General features: G+C 31.3%; 1 protein-coding gene across 1 annotated transcript in view; it reads left to right on the top strand.

Annotated features, from left to right (window-relative positions):
- LOC127735112 (importin-11-like) overlaps positions 1-21,807 on the top strand; it is a 45,344-nt gene that overhangs the window by 2,836 nt on the left and 20,701 nt on the right. The window contains exons 2-16 of the mRNA XM_052245199.1: positions 37-137; positions 712-784; positions 1,716-1,919; positions 6,091-6,220; positions 8,279-8,386; positions 8,701-8,771; positions 11,510-11,609; positions 14,425-14,517; positions 14,808-14,963; positions 15,192-15,232; positions 17,518-17,656; positions 18,139-18,244; positions 20,573-20,736; positions 21,211-21,251; positions 21,705-21,770. Of these exons, the coding sequence (XP_052101159.1) occupies positions 37-137; positions 712-784; positions 1,716-1,919; positions 6,091-6,220; positions 8,279-8,386; positions 8,701-8,771; positions 11,510-11,609; positions 14,425-14,517; positions 14,808-14,963; positions 15,192-15,232; positions 17,518-17,656; positions 18,139-18,244; positions 20,573-20,736; positions 21,211-21,251; positions 21,705-21,770 (1,593 nt within the window). The remainder of the gene's footprint in view (positions 1-36; positions 138-711; positions 785-1,715; positions 1,920-6,090; positions 6,221-8,278; positions 8,387-8,700; positions 8,772-11,509; positions 11,610-14,424; positions 14,518-14,807; positions 14,964-15,191; positions 15,233-17,517; positions 17,657-18,138; positions 18,245-20,572; positions 20,737-21,210; positions 21,252-21,704; positions 21,771-21,807) is intronic.

Genomic DNA, 21,807 nt, shown 5'->3' with positions numbered 1-21,807 from the left:
GGATCTTGTGAACAAATTATAATTTGTTATTTTTAGGAGATATTTAGTAACCACAGTATAGATGTAAATGTACGATGGTTAGCAGTCTTATATTGTAAGAATGGTGTAGAGAAATACTGGAGAAAAACAGCGCCTAAGTAAGTGAAGTCTAAGAAATAAAAAAATGTACATAAAATGTACAGCTGTTTTATTGGTGCCTTTAACACTAGAGGGAGTCATTTTTCAAAAAAGTTCAAATGACGACAGGTTATAACTGTCATGACTTTTACTTGTTGACATTTTCTAGAGTTACACATGATAATGCAGGGAACATACATGTAGTACAATGTGTGTTTGCCTTGGTACATAAAGCGTTTGGTCATTTGGTTCAATTTCATAAAAATCACTATTTGATTTTATTTTATGCAGAAAAAAACATACATTTAAGCTTATGTCAATTTGATTGAGTTTCATAAAAATCAATATTTGATTCAATAAAGGGAGATAAAACTTATCCTAAAGATGACTCATGACTTTCAATTCTACTATGACATGTATGATGAAGTGTCAAATGATCTTATTATTTAAGCTAGCAAGACCAGTATTTATTTGTATGCTGATCTAGTACAAGCATATGAGCTAAAACAAAAGACTACTTGAGCATGTTGAGCTGGAAAATTAACTTTATTCTTATAATAAAATAGAATAAAATAAAATCATATAATTTTTCAGTGCCATGAAAGAGGAAGAAAAAGAGTTACTGAAAGAGAGGCTTATTTCCAACTTCAACGAACCTGTCCATCAGGTATAATTAATTTTGGATAACTAATACATGAATATAATGAGTTCAGGAATACCGTAATCCTCTTGCCAATTCTCTGAAAAATATATAAACAGTTATTCAGCTATCTATAATTATACTGAAAGGAAACAAACAGTTTACTAACTACTTAATGCATATAATCATATTATTTAACTCTACTATAATTTTATATTCATATTGTAATAACTTTGACTCTGTCAGTACAAACAAATGTTTGTTTGTCAAAGGTTGTACTGCGACCTTTACTGGGGATTCAATGTCATTCGTGGTACACCAATTTTGGTGCAGTTTGTGGGTAAAAGTAAACAACAAATTCAAATGTTTAAGAAAGTACAATTTTTCTATATCCTTATAATTTAATTTTGGATGTAACACGTCTTCTGATTGGCTGAAAGCTTTTTGTCTATCAGCTCATAGACATAATTTTGTCATGTGAACGTGACGTCATCAATGCTTTATTCATGATTTACTCCTAAAAAATGGAACTTAGAATTGAATTATATGGAATGACTGTAATATTTTTTTTGTCTTTTCACAATAACCTAAAAAATGTGGTGCACACTTTTAAATAACCAATATGTGGGTTATTCAGTATGCACCACATTTTTGATGTTATTTCTTCATAGACAGAAAAAGAATTACAGTTATTCCTTAAGAATGCAAACTTGGCACAAAATTTGAAATCAAATATCCACTAAAATACTTTTTTTTCTCAACCTGCAAAAAATTGGTAACCAAGAAAATAAATAAATCCACAGTTGTTGTTTACACTTGTCCTTTGGTCTTTGGTAGATTGTTGTCTCATTGACAATTATACACATTTCCTTATTGTTATATTGAACATGTTTAATCAAGCTAAAAACGTACAAATTGACTTATTTGCTTCAAAAGCTGAAATTTTATACATTTCTAGATAGCTTTACAGTTAGCTGTATTGATTGCAAAGATAGCGAGAGTAGACTGTCCTAGAAACTGGTCAAGATTACTACCAGTGCTGTTTGAGGCAGTACGTTGTCACGATGAGCATACACAAGAACAAGCTTTACTGGTCTTACATCATGTGACCAAGACATTAGCATCTAAGAGGCTTCCTGGAGACAGGAAATTGTTTGAAGAGGTAACAACATTATAGTTTCAGTTAACCTTCCCAACAGCAGAATTATTTATACAGAATATATAAATATATATTTTTTATATTTTTATATTGGCATTAAGTTTTTCCCCTATCTGTACGTCCGTCTGTACGTCCCGAAATTGGTTTCAGTTTTCTAACTTTAGTTTGCCTCAGCCAAATGTTATGAAACTTCTACACAAATCTTACCGGTATTACCACAAAACACATATCAAGTTCGATTTTGGGTGGCGTCACTTTTACAGTTTTCTAATTATGTCCTTTTATAACCTTATATGCAAGCGGGGGGCATTGTCTGTGTCCCATGTACACATTTTCCATTTATTTTTATGCCCCACCTAGGAGCATTATGTTTTTCGGTCTGTGCGACCATTCGTTCGTCAGTCCGTCCATCTGTCCCGCTTCAGGTTAAAGTTTTTGGTCAAGGTAGTTTTTGATGAAGTTGAAGTCCAATCAACTTGAAAAATTAGCACATATGTTCCCTTTGACATGATCTTTCTAATTTTAATGCCAAATTAGAGTTTTTACCCCAATTTCACAGTCCACTGAACATAGAAAATGATAGTGCGAGTGGGGCATCCGTGTACTATGGACACATTCTTGTTTATTTATATCTTAGATGTTATTATTTGTTGAAACCAGTATCCCTGACCTAAATTTTAATTTCAAGCAATTTTTATACGACCGCAAAAAAAATTTTTGTGGTCGTATATTGGTATGACGTTGGCGTCGTCGTAGTCGTCGTCGTTGTCCGAAGACACATTGGTTTTCGCACTCTGACTTTAGTTTAAGTGTATGGATCTCTATGAAATTTTACCACAAGGTTCAATACCACAAAAGGAAGGTTGGGATTGATTTTGGGGGTTATGGTACCAACAGTAAAGGAATTAGGGGCCAAAAAGGGGCCAAAAATAAGCATTTTTGTAACTTCCAGACATAACTTGTGTGTTAGTGTATGGATCTCTCTGACATTGTATCACAAGGTTCCATATTACAAAAGGAATGCTGGGATTGATTTTGGGGGTAATTGCCTCAAAATTTTAGGAATTAGGGGCAAAAAAAGGGGCAAAAAACAAGCATTTTTCTAGTTTCATGACAATAACTTGTGTGTAAGTGTATGGATCTTTCTGAAATTGTACTACAAGGTTCCATATCACAAAGGGAAAGCTGGAATTGAGTTTGGGGGTAATTGCCGAAACGTTTAGGAATTGGGGGCCAAAAAGGGGCCAAAAATAAGCATTTTTCTAGTTTCCAGACCATAACTTGTGTTCAAGTGTATGGATCTCTCTGAAATTGTACTGCAAGGTACCATACCACAAAGGGAAGGCTGGGATTGATGATGGGGGTAATTGCCTCAATATTTTAGGAATAAGGGGCCAAAAAGGGGCAAAAAACAAGCATTTTTCTAGTTTCAGGACAATAACTTGTGTGTAAGTGTATGGATCTTTCTGAAATTATACTACAAGGTTCCATATCACAAAGGGAAAGCTGGGTTTGAGTTTGGGGGTAATTTCCCTACACGTTTAGGAATTTGGGGCCAAAAAACACATTTTTCTAGTTTCCAGACAATAACTTGTGTTCAAGTGTATGGATCTCTCTGAAATTGTACTGCAAGGTACCATACCACAAAGGGAAGGCTGGGATTGAGTTTGGGGGTGATGAATCATAAGGGGGTTCAAAAAATTGGGGGGGGGGGATTTTTTTTTTTTCATTTTTTTTCTTCTTTTCCTTTTTTTTTTCTTTTAAAATTTTCCATTTTAAGTTGGTTATTTCAGATTTATATTAAAACGCAAATAATAATGATATGGTAGGAGATACACACCAAACAGGATGTGTAAATTATTATATAATAAGTATTGTGCAATAGCAAGAAATTTTCAATTGCACAGTATTGCACAATAGCAAGAAATCTTCAATTGCACAGTATTGCGCAATAGCAAGAAATCTTCAATTGCACAGTATTGCGCAATAGCAAGAATATCCAATAGCACAATATTGCGCAATAGCAAGAAATTGTCAATTGTACAGTATTGCGCAATAGCAAGAAATATTTAATTGCACAATACTGTGCAAAAGAAGATACTTCTTATAAATTGCTTATTTCTTGACCAATTTCAATGGGGTTTTATTCTTGAATTCTTGGGGTTCTTTAATATGCTGAATCTAACCGTGTATTTAGTTTTTGGATTTTGGGCCCAGTTTTTAAATTGGTCCACATTGAGGTCCAAAGGGTCCAAAATTAAACTTTGTTTGATTTCATCAAAAATTGAATTATTGGGGTTCTTTGATATGCCGAATCTAACCGTGTATTTAGATTCTTAATTTTTGGTTCCGTTTTCAAATTGGTCTACATTAAGGTCCAAAGGGTCCAAAATTAAACTTAGTTTGATTTTAACAAAAATTGAATTCTTAGGGTTCTTTGATATGCTGAATCTAAACATGTATTTAGATTTTTGATTATGGGCCCAGTTTTCAAGTTGGTCCAAATCGGGGTCCAAAATTAAACTTGTTTGATTTCAACAAAAATTGAATATATGGGGTTCTTTGATATGCTGAATCTAACCATGTATTTAGATTTTTGATTTTTGGGCCCCGTTATCAACTTTGTCCACATTGAGGTCAAAAGGGTCCAAAATTAAACTTTGTTTGATTTCATCAAAAATTGAATTCTTGGGGTTCTTTGATATGCTGAATCTAACCATGTATTTAGATTTTGGATATTGGACCATAATAGGTGAATGTCCAATTTAAAATTTTTAAGTTCTTAGACCACATTCATTCTGTGTCAGAAACCTATGCTGTGTCAAATATTTAATCACAATCCAAATGCAAAGCTGTATCAAGCTTAAATGTTGTGTCCATACTTGCCCCAACTGTTCAGGGTTCGACCTCTGCGGTCGTATCAAGCTGCGCCCTGCGGAGCATTTTATTTAAATTTGATTTCTGAATAAAGATTGTTTCTGACTGAATGATATGTAGGATAATCTAAACCTGGTAAAATATGATTTAACCAATACAGGGTCATCTATTAATGGCTATTTTAAGAATAATTGAATTATCTTTGACAAACTACATATGTATATTTGGTAAATTAAAATTAGTGCTTGCCAAAATATGAAATACTGAAAATTCTAATGTTAAATACAGCAACCCCCCCTAAAAAACCAAAACAATATGTGTACGTACTTATGAGCAAAAAGGGAGACATCAACATGATCAAACATTCAGATTACAAAATAAGTAATGGACTCTTTTAGACACATTTATTGTAAATGTAATATGAATGCATTTGATACTAGCATATACATTTTTTGATATTACATGTATAAAAGATCACAATACATAAAATACAAATGACAGCTACTATATCTGTAATATGTAATATAACTATTTGTTACTTACACAGATGTAATATTTATCAATCAAGAAGTTTAGTATGATATGACTCTATAATTTCAATACATGTACCTCATTTATTGATTAGTTGTATTAGTAAACAGGGATGAAGAATCGTTTTAAAATTATTGTCTTCTGTATTATATGGATGAAGATTACCATTTATTCAATAATATATGTTATATTAAAACATTTTAAAAGATGTTATTTTATTTATTTATTATATTGTTATTTACTTTTCTTATTCTTATAAGATTTAAATGCAAATTTATTTCTAATCACTTATATCTATCATTTTAAACAAGCTACATGTATTTATGACAAGATTTACCTTCAACTAAAAAAAAATCAATATTTTGAATTGAGACTTAAAAGTGTTTAGCACGATTGTATTTGTATGTTTTGTGTCAGCTGCTTAAAGTTATAGATTATATAGATATTGACTGACATTAAATGTAACATATGATTTGATCATTTAGAAAGGGGAACTATTAAAATTCACTTAATCATATTTAAAATAGATCAGAACATGTAAATACATTTTGTTATTGCACTCTTCTATTAATTTTCAGCCATTCTGACAAATGCATGCCTGAAATTATGTATTTTCAAAATCTTCATGCATGTCTCAGATGATTTTGGTCTAACTTTGTCTTTAGGATTTTAATTAATATACTTGATTAAAAATTCATTCGGAATATCAGAAAATAAACTAGACTTTATAAATGGCCTTGCGAATAATTTTTTTGTAATTTTTCAGTTAACCAATGATGTGTTTAGTTTTATTCTTGGTCTTTGGACATCTACTCTGGATCAGTTTGGACAATTAGCCCTAAAACAGAGCAACAACTCTAGCAATTCTTTAGATAAAAGTATACTGGCATTAAGAAGTAAGTCTATAAATTCTTCATAAACATTATAACTCGTATGTGTACAGATGCGCAATCCATTTGAGGTAGGCCTTAATGGTAGCCTTTTCTTCAATTCCTCTACTCATATCGTAAACTTGAATATGTATCATGGCTTGTTTCGAAGCTGAGACATTTTCAAATATGTGGTTAGATTTCAGGGTACGAAGTGAAATTCGTTTTTCCATAATTTAGCACACCCCCGAAAAATCCTTTTGTGATGCTGCTTCTCAAGGTAAAAAATTCCTTTTTTCACACAGTAAGTTCTTTGAAAATTTAGTTCTTTGCATACATTTAATAATTCCATAGTTTTTACATCTTTATTCTATGGTCCTCTGCTCTCCAAATCAGCATAAATGGTTAAACACAGTCCCTCATTATGAATTGAAACTTGTCCAATATCACTACACAGAGATTTTTTGTTTACACACTAAATTTGTACTTTCGTGTTCCTCAGTTTGAGGCACATTAGGGATATTGACCCATATATGTAATACAATGAGATGTGGGGTATATGTAAATGAGACAGGTTGACAGGTATATATAAATGAGACAGGTTGACAGGTATATATATGGAGCATGTAGTTCATTGGTTGTCGTTGGTTCATGTCTGTTGTATTTGTTTTTCATAAATTGTTTTGTTATGAATTAGGCCGTTAGTTTTCTCAATTGAATCGTTTCATATTTTTCATGTCAGGGCCTTTTATAGCCGACTATAGGTTATGGGTTTTTCTCATTATGAAGGAAGTATGGTTGCCTATAATTGCTGAAATTCTACTTCATTTGAACTTTGGTGGAGAGTTGTCTCATTGGCAATCAGACCACATCTCCTTATTTTTATAATGATAGTATTGGGCACTATGTTTTCAAAAAAAGTATCCACTCTCTAAATTTCAAACCCCATGGAGCTGGATAATGAAACTTGACTTGATTATTCATGTCTTCTAGAAGGTTTGCTGCATACAAGAAAAAAAATCGTACACTGAAAACCAAAGTCAAACCTTAGTTCGACAGTGCATTAGTACAAATATTGTTTCTGCTCTCTAAACCACTTGCATGTGGAGTTTGGTAATGAAACGTGACATGATTATTCCAATTTCTAGAAGGTGGGTCTCATACAAAAAGAAAACCCTACAGTGAAAGTCATAGTCGAAAACTTAATTTAACTTTGCCACCCCTGTACATATGTACAAAACTCCCATTTCTGATCTGTTACTTATAAACCCCTTTGAGTTCAGCAATGAAATTTGTCATGATTTTTCCCAACTACATGTACCAAAAGGTGTGTCCAGTACAAGGAAGGAAAACAGACTTTGAAAGTCATGATCCAAAACTTATTTCAACTTAACTATACAAAAATTATTTCAACTTTCTAACTTAAAAGGCCATTAGCTACTAGATATAAAAAAATACTAAAATATGATTTTTTTTGGTTCAATCTTTAATGAAAGTAAAATAGTGAAATAATAATGCGCTTTTATCAGCCAGTTTGGTTCAATATTGTCAAATAAGGAAAGAAACATCATTGATGATCGCTGATGAATTATTCACTTGCAAGTGAATAATTCGACCTCATTGAATCCGTATTCATGTGACCTTTAATTTAACCCCTTATTTAGCTAGAGTTGGGTTACGTATGATTTACACGTGTTCAGTTATGAAAAGGAAAGAATATCAACATTGAAAGTGAAACAAGGGTAAACCATTTGATTGACTGATTCGATCCACAAAAACTCATACTTATACAGGTACATGTAAACACGATGATTAACATATATTTGTAACCTATAATATTAAATCAAACAGACCTAGAAAAATCCCTTTAAAGGACAGTTTCAGTTTGTGGATGAATAAGTGCTGTATCAGAAAATTTCTACCTTCTGTATCTATGTTTTATTGAATAAACTATCACAATTTTCTTGTTTCCTAATACTTACCGTAAATGAGGCCCTCTGTGGTCATTTTTAACATCTAGTTAACATTATAATCTAAACCCTTCAGATAACAAAAATATATTTATTTCAAACAATTTCTTTTCAGTTTTAAGGAAGCAGACAGCATTTGGATTCAAAGAACCTGGAGAAAATGCAGATGTTAATATTTTCCTCAAGCAAATATTTACAAGGTTTAAGCAAATGTTGGATTGTAGTGAGTTTTTTTTAGATTTTAATGGAGATTTATAATATTAAAAAAGTAGCATCATGGTACCCCATGCTTATTGTACAATTTAGCATTGAAAATCAGTCAATAGATATTTCAGCAATACATTATGACTGTATACTAGCATATTAGATTTACAGTTCAATAGGATACACTGATTTTGATACTAATTACACAATGAAATTCCTTGTTACTTTTTCAACAGCAGTAAAACATTTGAAATATATATTATACTAACAGAATAGGGAAGAAAAACATTTATTTACTTCAGCTAAGTATCTTTATACCTGTTTATTTTACAGGACAAAGTATGTGGGGCAATCACCAGGTGATAGAAAAATGTGAAAAAATGATCATCCTTATGACAAAAGTGGTAAGTTACTCTGATGTTTTAAAATATCCTTTACATTTCCATAGATTTTTTTTAGAGCTGTTCCATCAATAAATACATACATGTTTTTTGTTTATTGTTTTGTACATAAATCAGATCGTAATTTTCCTCATTTAAATTGTTTTCATTTGTCATTTTGGGGCATTTTAAAGTTGTAATGGGTAAGGGTTTTGCTCATTGTTGAAGGCTGTACAGTGACCTATAATTGCTTACTCCTACATCCTTTGATCCCTGGTTGGAAGTTGTCTCATTGACAATCATACCACATCTTCTTATTAGTCCCCTACCGACGAAGTCGTAGGGGACTTTAGGTTTGCACTCCATCTGTCTGTCTGTCTGTCTGTCTATCTGTCTGTCTATCCGTCAGCCCGGCAAATAAGTTTTTCACACTTTTTATGCCCCCGCCGTAGCGGAGGGGCCATTAAGTTTTACCCTTTTCCGTCGGTACGTCCCAAAGTTGGTTTCTGTTCTCAACCAAATGATATGAAACTTATACACAATACTTATTACCACAAAATACAGATCAAGTTTGAATTTTGGTTGTGTCACTTTAACTGTTCTAAAGTTATGCCCCTTTACAAATGGAAAAATTGCTGAATTTTTTGTTTCTGTTCTCTAACTTAAGTTTGCTTCAACCAAATGTTATGAAACTTATACACAATGCTTATTACTACAAAACACAGATCAAGTTTGATTTTTGGTGGTGTCACTTTAAACGTTCTAGAGTTATGCCCCTTTACAAATGGAAAACTTGCTGAATTTTTGGTTTCCATTCTCTTACTTAAGTTAGCCTCAACCAAATATTATGAAACTTATACACAATGCTTATTACCACAAAATACAGATCAAGTTTGATTTTTAGTGGTGTCACTCTTACTGTTCTAGAGTTATGCCCCTTTACAATGGAAAAATTGCTGAATTTTTCGTTTCCCTTCTCTAACTTATGAATAAGTTTGCCTCAACCAAATGTTATGAAACTTATACACAATACTTATTTCTACAAAACTCAGATTAATAACAAATTTGGGTAGCATCACTTTTACCGTTCTTCAGTTATGTCCCATTATAACTTTAAATGATATGCAAGCGGGGGCATCATCTGTGTCCCATGGACACATTCCCCATTTATTTTCTTCATGCTTGATGATATTGATTTGATATTTAGTGAATTGTTTTATCATGACAAGTTACAGATCAAGTTCGAATTTTGTTCCGGTCTGATGATTTTGGTTAGAGTTATGGTCCTTTGACTTAGAAAATTCACTGAAATAATCAGTTTTCTGCACTTTTTTTTGTTGTCATTTTGAAGATATTGATTTGATAATTGGTATATAGTTTTATCATGACAAGTTACAGATCAAGTTCGGATTTTGTTCCGGTCTGATGATTTTGTGCAGAGTTATGGTCCTTGGACTTAGAAAATTCACTTAAATAATCAGTTTTCAACACTTTTTTTCGTCATGCTTGAAGATATTGACTTGATATTTGTTATATAGTTTACACCATGACAAGTTATAGATCAAGTTAGAATTTTGTTCCAATACAATGAATTTTTAACCAGTAGGGGACTATGTAATTGTATTGCCATGCAATACTCACAGAATGCTTGTTTTTGTATAGGGAAGGTACTTGAAAATTAAGGAACCACCCATACAAGCAATTGTAGAGATCTGCATATATTTTAATTGCATATGAATATATCACATTCATTCCTATGGGCAAATTCAAGTTGCCTTCCTTGGGTCCCATGTTTGTTTATATGGAATAGGAATTAATGCTGAAAATAGACAATTTATACATGTGTATTCAAATCAAGGTCTTATTGTCAGTATTTATTTTGTCATATTTTGTATAGGGTCTGATTTTCTTGTTGATATAGAAACATAAGATATTAGGTCACAAACATTTCTAGCAGCTATGTATATACACAAAAGAATGTAGCCTTATCTTTTAAGTTGTTTATGTTTGATACTTAGTGCTTTTTACACCTGTAGAACTTGATATATTATTGGTTTTAAGCCTGCAAACATATTTAGTGTTAAGAGTTAAAGGTGGTACCAAACACCTTGACTAGAACTAATTTTGCTCGTTTAATTTTCATAAAAATGTTGACAAAATATTTACTTTGACCCTGTGACATAAATATTAAAATTTCAAAAAACTTGAACCACACACTTTATCGGAAAAAATTTCATTGGATATATAGCAGTTTGACAAACACTAATTTTGATCATTGAGAAGCTTAATATTTCCTTAACAATAGAACGTGATTAAAACGTTCAGCTGATTTTTACAGAGTTATCTCCCTGTAGTGTTATGTAACACCTTAAACTGACAAATTGTTGACAAGCATTCTAGAAATATAGTATGTATTAATCATATACACACATCTCTGTTCTTTGGTCTTTATGGATAGTTGTCTCATTGACAGTCATATTGATCACATCTCCTATTTTCATATAGAAACTTTTCTGCAGAAAAAGCGTATCCTTTTTTCAATTTTTCAAGAGTTATATTCAATTGCATCCTAGCTTAATAGATTAATTTAAAAAAAACCAGAATCCTCACATAATTGTAAAAGCAATGTAATTCTATTTTGAATTAAGGTTGTGAACTTGAAGAGAAATAGTTGCTTCTTATTTTCAGTCTGCAGCAACAGTAAGGAAAAAGACATAATTAATAACAATATTGATATTTAACAATACATAATTTACTTTCAGTTGTTAGATTTGGTTGATATGCATCCTGTTACATTTATACCATTGATAAGACCATCATTAGAATTAACAGTAGCTTATAACTTCTCACAGACAGAGAAAGGTAAGCAAATAGATTGTTTCCTAGTTTGTTTTCTATTCTCCTCTAAAGTCAATGTATTATGTAGGTTTGTATTTACTAATTGATGAGGTAGATAGTAATTTGATTTGTTACTGCACACCAGTACACATGATCATATATCAGAAGTTTTATATTATATAGCATTAATTGCCCTTCCCAATATGAAATTCAAGGATTTAAAAAAAAAAGATTTTTGATAGTCAATGCATTGTACTAAGCGATGAAATTCTGAAAATTGGATATCAAACAATTCATGTACATTTTCATTTGAGTAGTCTTTTCGATACCCATCCAAAATTTGATATCGGAATGCCATCAACAATTTCAAACTGTCCAAAGGACAGATTTATGCTAAAACAATAAATAAAAAACAGATATCACAGACAGCAAATGATAATAACAGCTGATGTATGTTAAATGGAACAGCCTTAAAAAGGTGTTAAGGGATCAGGAAAGTCATGAATTCATGAAGATTTTAAGAAATAACTCATATGAGGGCTATTCCATTAAAATGTATGTGGGAGGGTAGGAAGGGAAGTTTAATTATTGAAGGTGGGTAATGGGTCTTTTTATGCCCCTGCCTTAGCAGTGGGGGCATTAAGTTTTTCCCTTGTCCGTCTGTACGTAAGTCCGTCCATACTTCCCAAAATTGGTTTCTGTTCTCTAACTTGAGTTTGCCTCCACCAAATGTTATGAAACTTATACACAATGCTTATTACTACAAAACACAGATCAAGTTTGAATATTGGTGGTGTCACTTTAACTGTTCTAGAGTTATGCCCCTTAATAAATGGAAAAATTGCAAAATTTTTAGTTTACGTTCTCTAAATTAAGTTTGCCTCAACCACATTTTATGAAACTTATACACAATGCTTATTACCACAAAACACAGATCAAATTTGAATTTTGGTGGCGTCACTTTAACTGTTCTAGAGTTATGCCCCTTTATAAATGGAAAAATTGCAAAATTTTTAGTTTCCGTTCTCTAACTTAAGTTTGCCTCAACCAAATGTTATGAAACTTATACACAATGCTTATTACCACAAAACACAGATCAAGTTTGAACTTTGGTGGCATCACTTTAACCGTTCTAGAGTTATGCCCCTTTATAGATGGCAAAATTGCAAATTTTTATTTTCTTCTAAATATCAAGTAATTTTTATACGTATGTGTATTTTTGCGGTCGTATATTGGTATGACGTTGGCGTCGTCGTTGTCCGAAGACACATTGGTTTTCGCACTCTAACTTTAGTTTAAGTGAATGGATCTCTTTGAAATTTTACCACAAGTTTCCATACCACAAAGGGATGGTTAGGATTTGCTTTGGGGGGTTATGGCTCAAACCATTTAGGAATTAGGGGCAAAAAAGGGGGAAAAACAAGGTTGTCCTGGTTAGTGGACAAATACTTTAGTACAAAACATAATTTAAAGCAGTGTAAGGGAGATAAATCAAATACATCATTTGAATTACCTCCCTTACACTGCTTTTAAATTATGTATAAAGTAATGGTTAATGAACAATTAAGATAATTTAAAACAGTGTAAGGGAGGTAATCCAAATACAACGTTTTGGTTACTTCCCTTACACTGCTTTTACGTAATGTTTAAAGAAATGCATATTTATAAAGGAAGACCAGTAAAAATATCTGCAAATGCTGCATCTTTTTTTTTTACAAAAAAATCCATATGAAAGATTTGACACCATATTTTAAATTCTATTATAAAATAGATTAAGTTAGCACTATGGTAAATTTAAATGGGTAATTATGGTTGCAAACTCCATTGGAAATTTGAATTGAGATTATGACCATATCTTGAGGGAAAGAATTTTTTGGGGGAAAAAAAGGGGGGGGGGGGGTAAAAAGAAATTGTGGGGGGTCAATTTTTTCTCATTTCAGATTTCAGAAATTAAAAAGAATTATTCTTCAAATATTATTTTTTTTCAAATTTCAAATATTGAAAAATTTCAAGAAGTAATCTTTAATTGCACAGTATGGCGCATTAGATTTGTAAAATCTTTGACCACATTTATTTATTTGTTATGCCGAATCTAACCGTGTATTTAGATTTTTAATTTTGGGTCCAGTTTTCAAATTGGTCTACATTAAGGTCCAAAGGGTCCAAAATTAAACTTTGTTTGATTTTAATTTCAGTATGCGTCTATTATCATTATGCAAAATTATCTAAAAAATGGTTCTTGGTTGTAGGGATATTTTGAAAGTCCCTTCCTACCCTCCCACATACATTTAAATGGAATAGCCCTGAAGAATTACCAAAAATATATGACAGCACAGCATACATACCACACTAGCTACCAATTATCCGACTCCTGCACAAAATGAATGTACAAACAAAGACAACAACTATGAATATTTTGAAGTGTGTACCGGTACTAACCTCACTTTGCCTATATAGACCATATGTCATAACCTCACTTTGCCTATATAGACCATATGTCATAACTTCACTTTGCCTATATAGACCATATGTCATAACCTCACTTTGCCTATATAGACCATATGTCATAAAAGTAAAACACACAATAAAAAACCACCTGCACTGTCCAGCTACCAACAGGATGACCACTTACTTGGAACTAAGAAATAAAACTATATACCCACATATATATTGTTCTGTCACTAAAAAATATTATTTCATCAGATAGCAAGAATGTTTAAAAGTTATAACAAACAAACCTTCTCTATAGGCTTACTATTTTTTTTTAGAAAGCTTTGATGATTTTTCATAACTAAAAATAATTTGTATCTAATTCATTTCGATTTGTTTTATATTGTAGGTCTGTTATTTGAGAAGTTTACAGTGAATTGTTTTAATTTGATGAAGTCTATAGTATTGTGTGATATGTACAAACCATTACGGAACTCATCAGGTAAGTATGAGTTGGAAACAGCTTTTTTCTTCTTTTTTCCTTTGCCCAGAACATGTAGAAGGGCTAATTTTTTGTTGATTTCTGTTGGATAAAAGAACTTCTTGACCCAATCTTATGAAGTTTTACTTATGATGTGTTTAATAAATTGAAATACTTTTAGGTATTGTAGTTGTAAAAAGTCATGACATTAAATGATGTTAAAGAGCACTTGGTACATAATTTTTTGTAATAAGTTTAGATGTTATAATTTCATATATTCTTAAATATTAAAAGATATTACTATATTTCAGATTTAACAGAACCTATGAGACAAGAAGCATGTAAAATCAAAACAGAATTTTTCACATTCTCTACCTTGTCAGAAATATGTCGAAGATTAGTGTCACAGTATTTTTTATTGTCCTCTGAAGATCTGAATACTTGGGATACAGATCCAGAAGAATTTTGTAAGTATTTCAGATCTGATGACCGTAATTGTCATGTAACAAAGGTCTACATAGAATTAAGAAAGACTAAGTATTTAACATATGCTATACTCAGTATTGAATTTATTTTATAGTTTTACTCAGATATCAGTCTGCTTGGTCAATTATATGCCTATAAAATTTCTATCAGAATTTAGAAGTCTATGATTAAATTTGAAACATATGGAATTATTTTTTTTTTAATTACAGGTCAAGAAGAAATAGGAGATTCTTATAGATATTCAATAAAGGTAAAACTAAAAACATAAACATTCCAGATTATTCTAGAACAGTTAACAATTAACAAATCTGGTATGATTACCAATGAGACAAACTGTCCACCAAAGACCAAAGGACTATAAGATCTACAGGTTACCATAGTGTCTCTTATAAAGTCCCATAGCACAATGTTTACTCCAAAATGATTGGGTAAACCAATGTAAAAAAATGCAAATGCATAATAATGGTCTTATATAATCCAATAGAATCCAATAAAAAAACCTAGAATAATAGGCAGCACTAGCTCCTAGAGTAGGGGTTTTGGTTAACTATGATTGTGGGCAAACAAACCTTTCCCTGAACTGGGACAGTAATGTAACAACACGACAATGTCTTAATCTGCAAAAATTAACTGAAATTCACAACTCAACAGCAGCTGTCTAAAATTAATTGTTAGTTTTTACTGAAATATTCATGACACTTATTTATTGTTGTAAATTTAAATCATGAGAACAGTCACACAACAACTGTAAAAAAAACTTGTCATGACCTATATTGAGTAAAAAAATCCATTCATAGCACAATCATTTTAAAGATGAATTTTGAGTATTCATACACTTGTTTTCCCCCCAATTTTAAAACATATTACATGTATTCATTGAAAATATTCAAAAAAATAATCTTTTTTCTCTGATTTTTACTTAATAACAATAATTATCTAGCTGTATAAAATTTATTCGGGTTCCCATTTCTACTTAATAACCCATTCAAAAATTATTTGAATATTCATTGTTTTTAAAAATATTAATCAAATCATTGCCTAAATGTTTAGTCACATGATTACAAGGTAGCATTTTGAAGGAAATGTTCTGAGGGGTCTGCTTACCATTTTTGAGAATCTGAGATCGCCCTAATTTTTTGGTGGGGTTCATGTTAGTCAGTCTTTAGTTTTCTATGTTGAGTTTTAAATACTGTTGTTTGTCTTTTGATTGTTTTTCATGTTTTAGCCATGGCATTGTCAGTTCGTTTTCGACTTATGAGTTTGAATAATCGTTTGGTATTTATTTTTACCCTGCTTTAAAAAAAGGGGGGTATACTGTTTTACCTCTGTCTGTCCATCCGTCCGTCAGTCCATCCATCCATCTGTCAGTACATCCTTCCATCCATCCATCAGTCATTCTGTCCCATGAATATTTTTCCTCGCATCTTTCTCAGGAACTACATTACAAGGATTTCTGAAATTTGGTTTCAGGGTTTATATAAGTCAGCTATACCGTTTGATGCGTTTTCAGATTCATCACTCAACAACTTCCTGTTTATGGAACACTTGTATCATTTTACACATGAAAGCCAAGTTGAAAATTTTCATCACATTTTCCTCAGGAACTACACTACAAGGATTTCTGAAATTTGGTTTCAGGGTTTATAGAAGTCAGCTATACCGTGTGATGCGTTTTCAGATTCATCACTCAACAACTTCCTGTTTACGGTCAAGTATTTGGGCTGGGGGTATCATCAGTGAGCAGTAGCTTGCAGTTTCACTTGTTGTCTCTCTTTTTCAAACCTCTTTCCTGTATTTTTGTTATTTACCTGATTTGCCGTTCAGAAGGTAATGGGGAATTTTAATGATGTTAAATTACTGATACAGTTAGAGAGATGTTTACGATACTACCTATAGATAAAATAGAGTTGTCTTCCTTACTTTTTACATCATTTTACTTAAAGCTTCATATCTGATTGTTTGCATGAATGCTCTGTAATGTTTAAATGATCAAAACGAAGCGTTAACCAGTTTAGTACACATTAGGGAGTTTTCTATGACTATTAGTTGTATTTTAAGCTCCAAATATTTATCTGTGTATTGTCTCTTAGGGTTATTAATATTTTTCTATGGAAATACTTTTTTGCCGGCTGTTATAAAGTTTATTGAATATTTTATCCTCCATGAAGAACAAATTAGGCAGTATTTCAGAGGAAAATAAAGTATTTAAGACATGTATAGTCTTATTGATCTAGAATATTGATGAAAATGGACCATTACTAAAATCTTAGGTTATTTGACGAGCTGGGTTGGTGATAAACTTTCTGGTGATTAGATATGTTCCCATGTGTTACCATATGTGAAAAATGATCAGGTATGAAATAGGAATAAGGTATTGCACTTAGGATTTGAAATAAATGATGATGTATTAAACATGTTGTTTTTTTTACTTCACTTATGTTTTTATTTTTGCCTTGTTGTGTATCTTTGCTTTCTCCAATTTTTTTAAGAGAACAGACTTGTTTTCATCCTGGATATCTTTTTTCTTTATTGCAGCCCTGTACAGAGACTTTGTTTTTGGCATTATTTAAAGAAAATAGAATGTCGTTATCACCAGTATTGATAGAAATGGTACACCAAATACAACTGACCAGTGATCCAAATGACATAATGGCTGTCCTAAGAAAAGATGCAGGTATGTAAGAAATGATATAATGGGGTTTCATTGTTTTTGTGTGATATTGGCATGGATTTCTTGGGTACAGGGAACTCACAAATTTAGATATTTAATGAATTACAAATTTTCTATAGAAAAAATAACACAAAATCAAATATCCACGAAAAATGCATGTTTTCCTTAATCCATCAAAATTGGTACTCAAGGAAATTAAAGAATCCACAATAAGTGAAAAAAAATCAGACATCTTTAACAATCTAACTGGTTATGGTAGGGTTATGCTGGTCAAAATACCTATTTGTTCATGCTTCAGAGGCTGCAAAAAAAAAATTAAGTTTGTGTTTTTTAACTTTAGTTCTATAGAGCATTACCCTAGTGTAAGTTATAATTAAATTAAATATATAATGAACCTTAAGATACTGTAGAATCACTCTAATTTGTGTATTATTATAATGAGTTTATACTGTCACTTTTGATTTTTGTCAATGTTCTGTTATCAGTGTATAATGCTGTAGGACTGTCGGCCTTTGACTTGTTTGATGATATAAACTTTGATGATTGGTTTACAAGTCATCTGTTGTCTGAAGTACAAAATAGACATGTAAAGTAAGTATATCTACTTCGTCTAGGCTTTGTACTACATACTCTCATCATATTTACTTGTATCAAATATGAATTTCAATCTGTTTTACATTTATGTAATGAGTGCTTCGATACTGACATGATTTTTTGCATACTTTTAAATTTTCCTTTGATGAAATTATTAATTATTGAGAAATTTAGGTTAAACCTCTCTCAGGCAAATTTGACCTTAAAAGAATTTGGCTATTCTTTTAAAGTCCCTTTTGGTCATATAGCTCATAACTTATTCAATTATTTATACATCCTCAGATTTCATTTTTTTTGGTGTGATGAAGGTAAATCCAGAAAAGTGCTTTAGACTCGCCAAAAATATAAAGTGTTAAGTACACTTAAGACATTTTCTGGTTCACAGGAGAATATACTGTCAAGTAAGGGTTGTATTATAATTCAAACATAAGTTTTTAACATGAAAGAAGATAAAAAGATTAAGGGAAGATCAAGGCTTCCAAAATTTTGTTGAGCCAGCCGGACATTTCATATCTTATCCCGATTTTAAATCCCTTTAGACTTAGAAAATTAGGCAACTATGATAATCAGTTGGCCATCATATATGATATAACCAATGATTGACATTAAAACGATGTTAAACTTTACTTTGATATAAATTCGATGTTCTGACGTAAAGTGTTAAATTGAAAGTGCAGCATTCGAAGTGTGCAACATCAGCGTACTAATTCCGCTTTAGACTCTTTATTTGTGCAAAATAACGCTGTCAAAAGCTTTACTTTTGTTTTTAAAATCACATTTTCCTAATGCCGGATGTTGACTTGACAATGGTAAATCACGGATCAGAGACGGATACATAATATCCATGTAAGAAAATACTCGAAATGAACGTTAGATAAAGGAATCAATGATAATTTTAGCATTATTGAAGAATTAGGATGCATAATTAAATTTCCCACCAGCGGACAATAGACACATGCGCACAAGTGTACTAGTTCAAACAACGTGGTTCTGACGATTATTCGTTTAAAACCTTTTCAAATTTTTCATCAAATCATATTTATTAACGTATTTATTATAATTTCAATCTTTAAGACTAAATTAATTAGATGTAACCCGCTGAAATGTAAGAAAATAACTTTGAATACCCTTTAGCGTACCCCAGTATTTAACACGATGTACAGTGTTTTTAAATATAATAATGAATTTCATACATATTCGAATTCATTTATAAATATTCTTATTTGAAGAATTATTTTAAAATCTAAGGAAATTTTTTTAAAACTGAATGGTCATTTACAATAATATCTACAAAGCCTAATTAAGTAGGATGTTGTTCCATACACGCTTACATGTTTGACCTCGTTTACCTGATCACCTTTATAAGACAAGCTAAGGTCTCTCATCAAAGATAATGACCTGTAATCAGTGAATGATTTATGGCTTCAATATTACTTATTGAAGGGATAATTGTTTGACAGCTTCTTGTTTTTTAAATAAAAGAACAAATTTTTTTTTCTACTTTTTATTGATGTACAAAGCCGTGCATTTGTGTACCCAGAGGATTAGACTAACTGAGACACTTCAAAGTATGAAATATGCTGCATCTGTTTAATTAAACCCAAATATGACCGAAATATCTTTGTGAAATAGATTGCCACAATTATAAACTATAATGCCCAAACGGACATTTTTACCGATCGATAGTTGGTAAAAAAAGTGAAATGACCGTTTTATAAAAATGCCTTGAATAACAAAAAGTGGCAAACCTATGATATTTGACCGTTTGAGGCTGAGAGCAGCCGGACTTTTTATATAAATTTCGGTCAAGTCCGGAATATATGACCGTTTTGGAAGCCATGGGGAAGATATACCTAAGACATTACACTCCTAAGTGAATAGTATAAAGCATTTTTGGAAACTGGGGCGTCCTTATTTTACCATGAGTCCTCGGAAAACACACAACACTATGTATGTTCTGTAGATATAGTAAAAAGAATATAAATATCTATTTGTAATATATACCAAAAGATAATGGTTCACCTTAAAAACAAGGAAAGTTAGATTAAATGTGCTAGGTTCACGTTCAATAGACTTTATAGCATTTTGGGAATCTTTGTCATTGACTAGGAATCTTTGCGACATTTGAACATTGATGTCATACAATCACTTTTCATTGATGCGTCACACATTTTCTCTTATGACATTAAAATTTTACAAGAATGTTTGCGATGGCATGTAATGGCAGACAAATAACAATAAGATGTATAGGTTAATCAATAAGAAATAAAAAAGATGGAGAACCAGTGAAAACTTTATAATCATAAATTACCACTTATTTTACAGTTACAGAATAATTAGAAGACGTGTGATATGGTTGTGTGGACAGTGGGTAGGAGTTAAGATGTCACAAAACCTGAGACCTAATTTGTACCAAGCTTTGATACCTCTCCTGGCAAAAGAGGAGGATTTGGTTGTGAGATTAGAGGCTGCTCAGACACTGAAAACTGATATCCTTTTCAAAAATCCCAATAGAATGATTTATGAGGGTCTGTATGGGGTCTTTCAATTCTGTATTCTTTAATTTTTTAAGCCATTTTTCTCTATTCTTTATAAACTTTGTCCATTATTCTCTGTTCTTTATATTTTAGCGCTCCATTATTATCTATTCTTTATTTTTTGGCCTATTTTTCTCTAATCTTTATTGTTTTGGGTCATTTTTCTGTAGTATTAACCCATTATTCTCTATTATTCTGTAAACCCCATCTAGACACTTATTTATAGCTTTTAGCTTAATATGATAGGTGTACACGTTTTTTCTTATTTACAATGAACACAAAGTAAAATACAAAACAATGAATTTTCACCCATTTTCCAAAATTTAGTATAATTTCATTAGTATTTGTTTGTCATTATTGATGAACGATGGAAAATTGATCATGTTTTGATCTCTCTTTTTATATAATATTCCTTAACAGTATTACCAGTGGATGATTTTGAATTTAGTGTGGATCAATTTTTACCAGTAAGTGTGATTTAATATAAATGACATTAAAAATTTGCAGTATTTTTACATTACATAACCTTTCACATCCCTAAATAAATAATGCAGATAATATACAAGCTTTAGATATAAAAAAAGTAGTCAATATAGACATAGATTATGAAAAGAAAAAAGCCTTGCGTAGAAGAAACAAATACAAAAATATTTTGTCAACCTCTCCTATCAGGGTGTTTATTTTTCTTATAGACAATGAGTGGATTGCTTGTTCTCATATATATCAAAGTTTAATTATGATGTTAATGTTACTATTCTCTAATGGTTGACCACATTAATACATCTTTATGATACTGGCTCAGTACTATATGTTACAGTTCTAAATAAAAACAATATTCTAAAGAAGACAGAGAGTTTATTAGAAGACCAAATTTCATTGTCATGACATTTCTGTAAATGCCTAACCAACCTTTTTTTCAGTTTTTGGAAACCTTGTTCTCCTTGTTGTTTCAACTACTACAAGAGGTTAGAGAATGTGATACAAAAGTAAGTATGTGTAATATGAAAAAATCTTTTATTTCAT

The sequence above is a fragment of the Mytilus californianus genome, unplaced genomic scaffold (assembly GCF_021869535.1).
Source record: "Mytilus californianus isolate M0D057914Y unplaced genomic scaffold, xbMytCali1.0.p SCAF_3, whole genome shotgun sequence".
NCBI lineage: Eukaryota > Metazoa > Mollusca > Bivalvia > Mytilida > Mytilidae > Mytilus > Mytilus californianus.
This window is presented reverse-complemented; position numbering and strand designations above follow the sequence as displayed.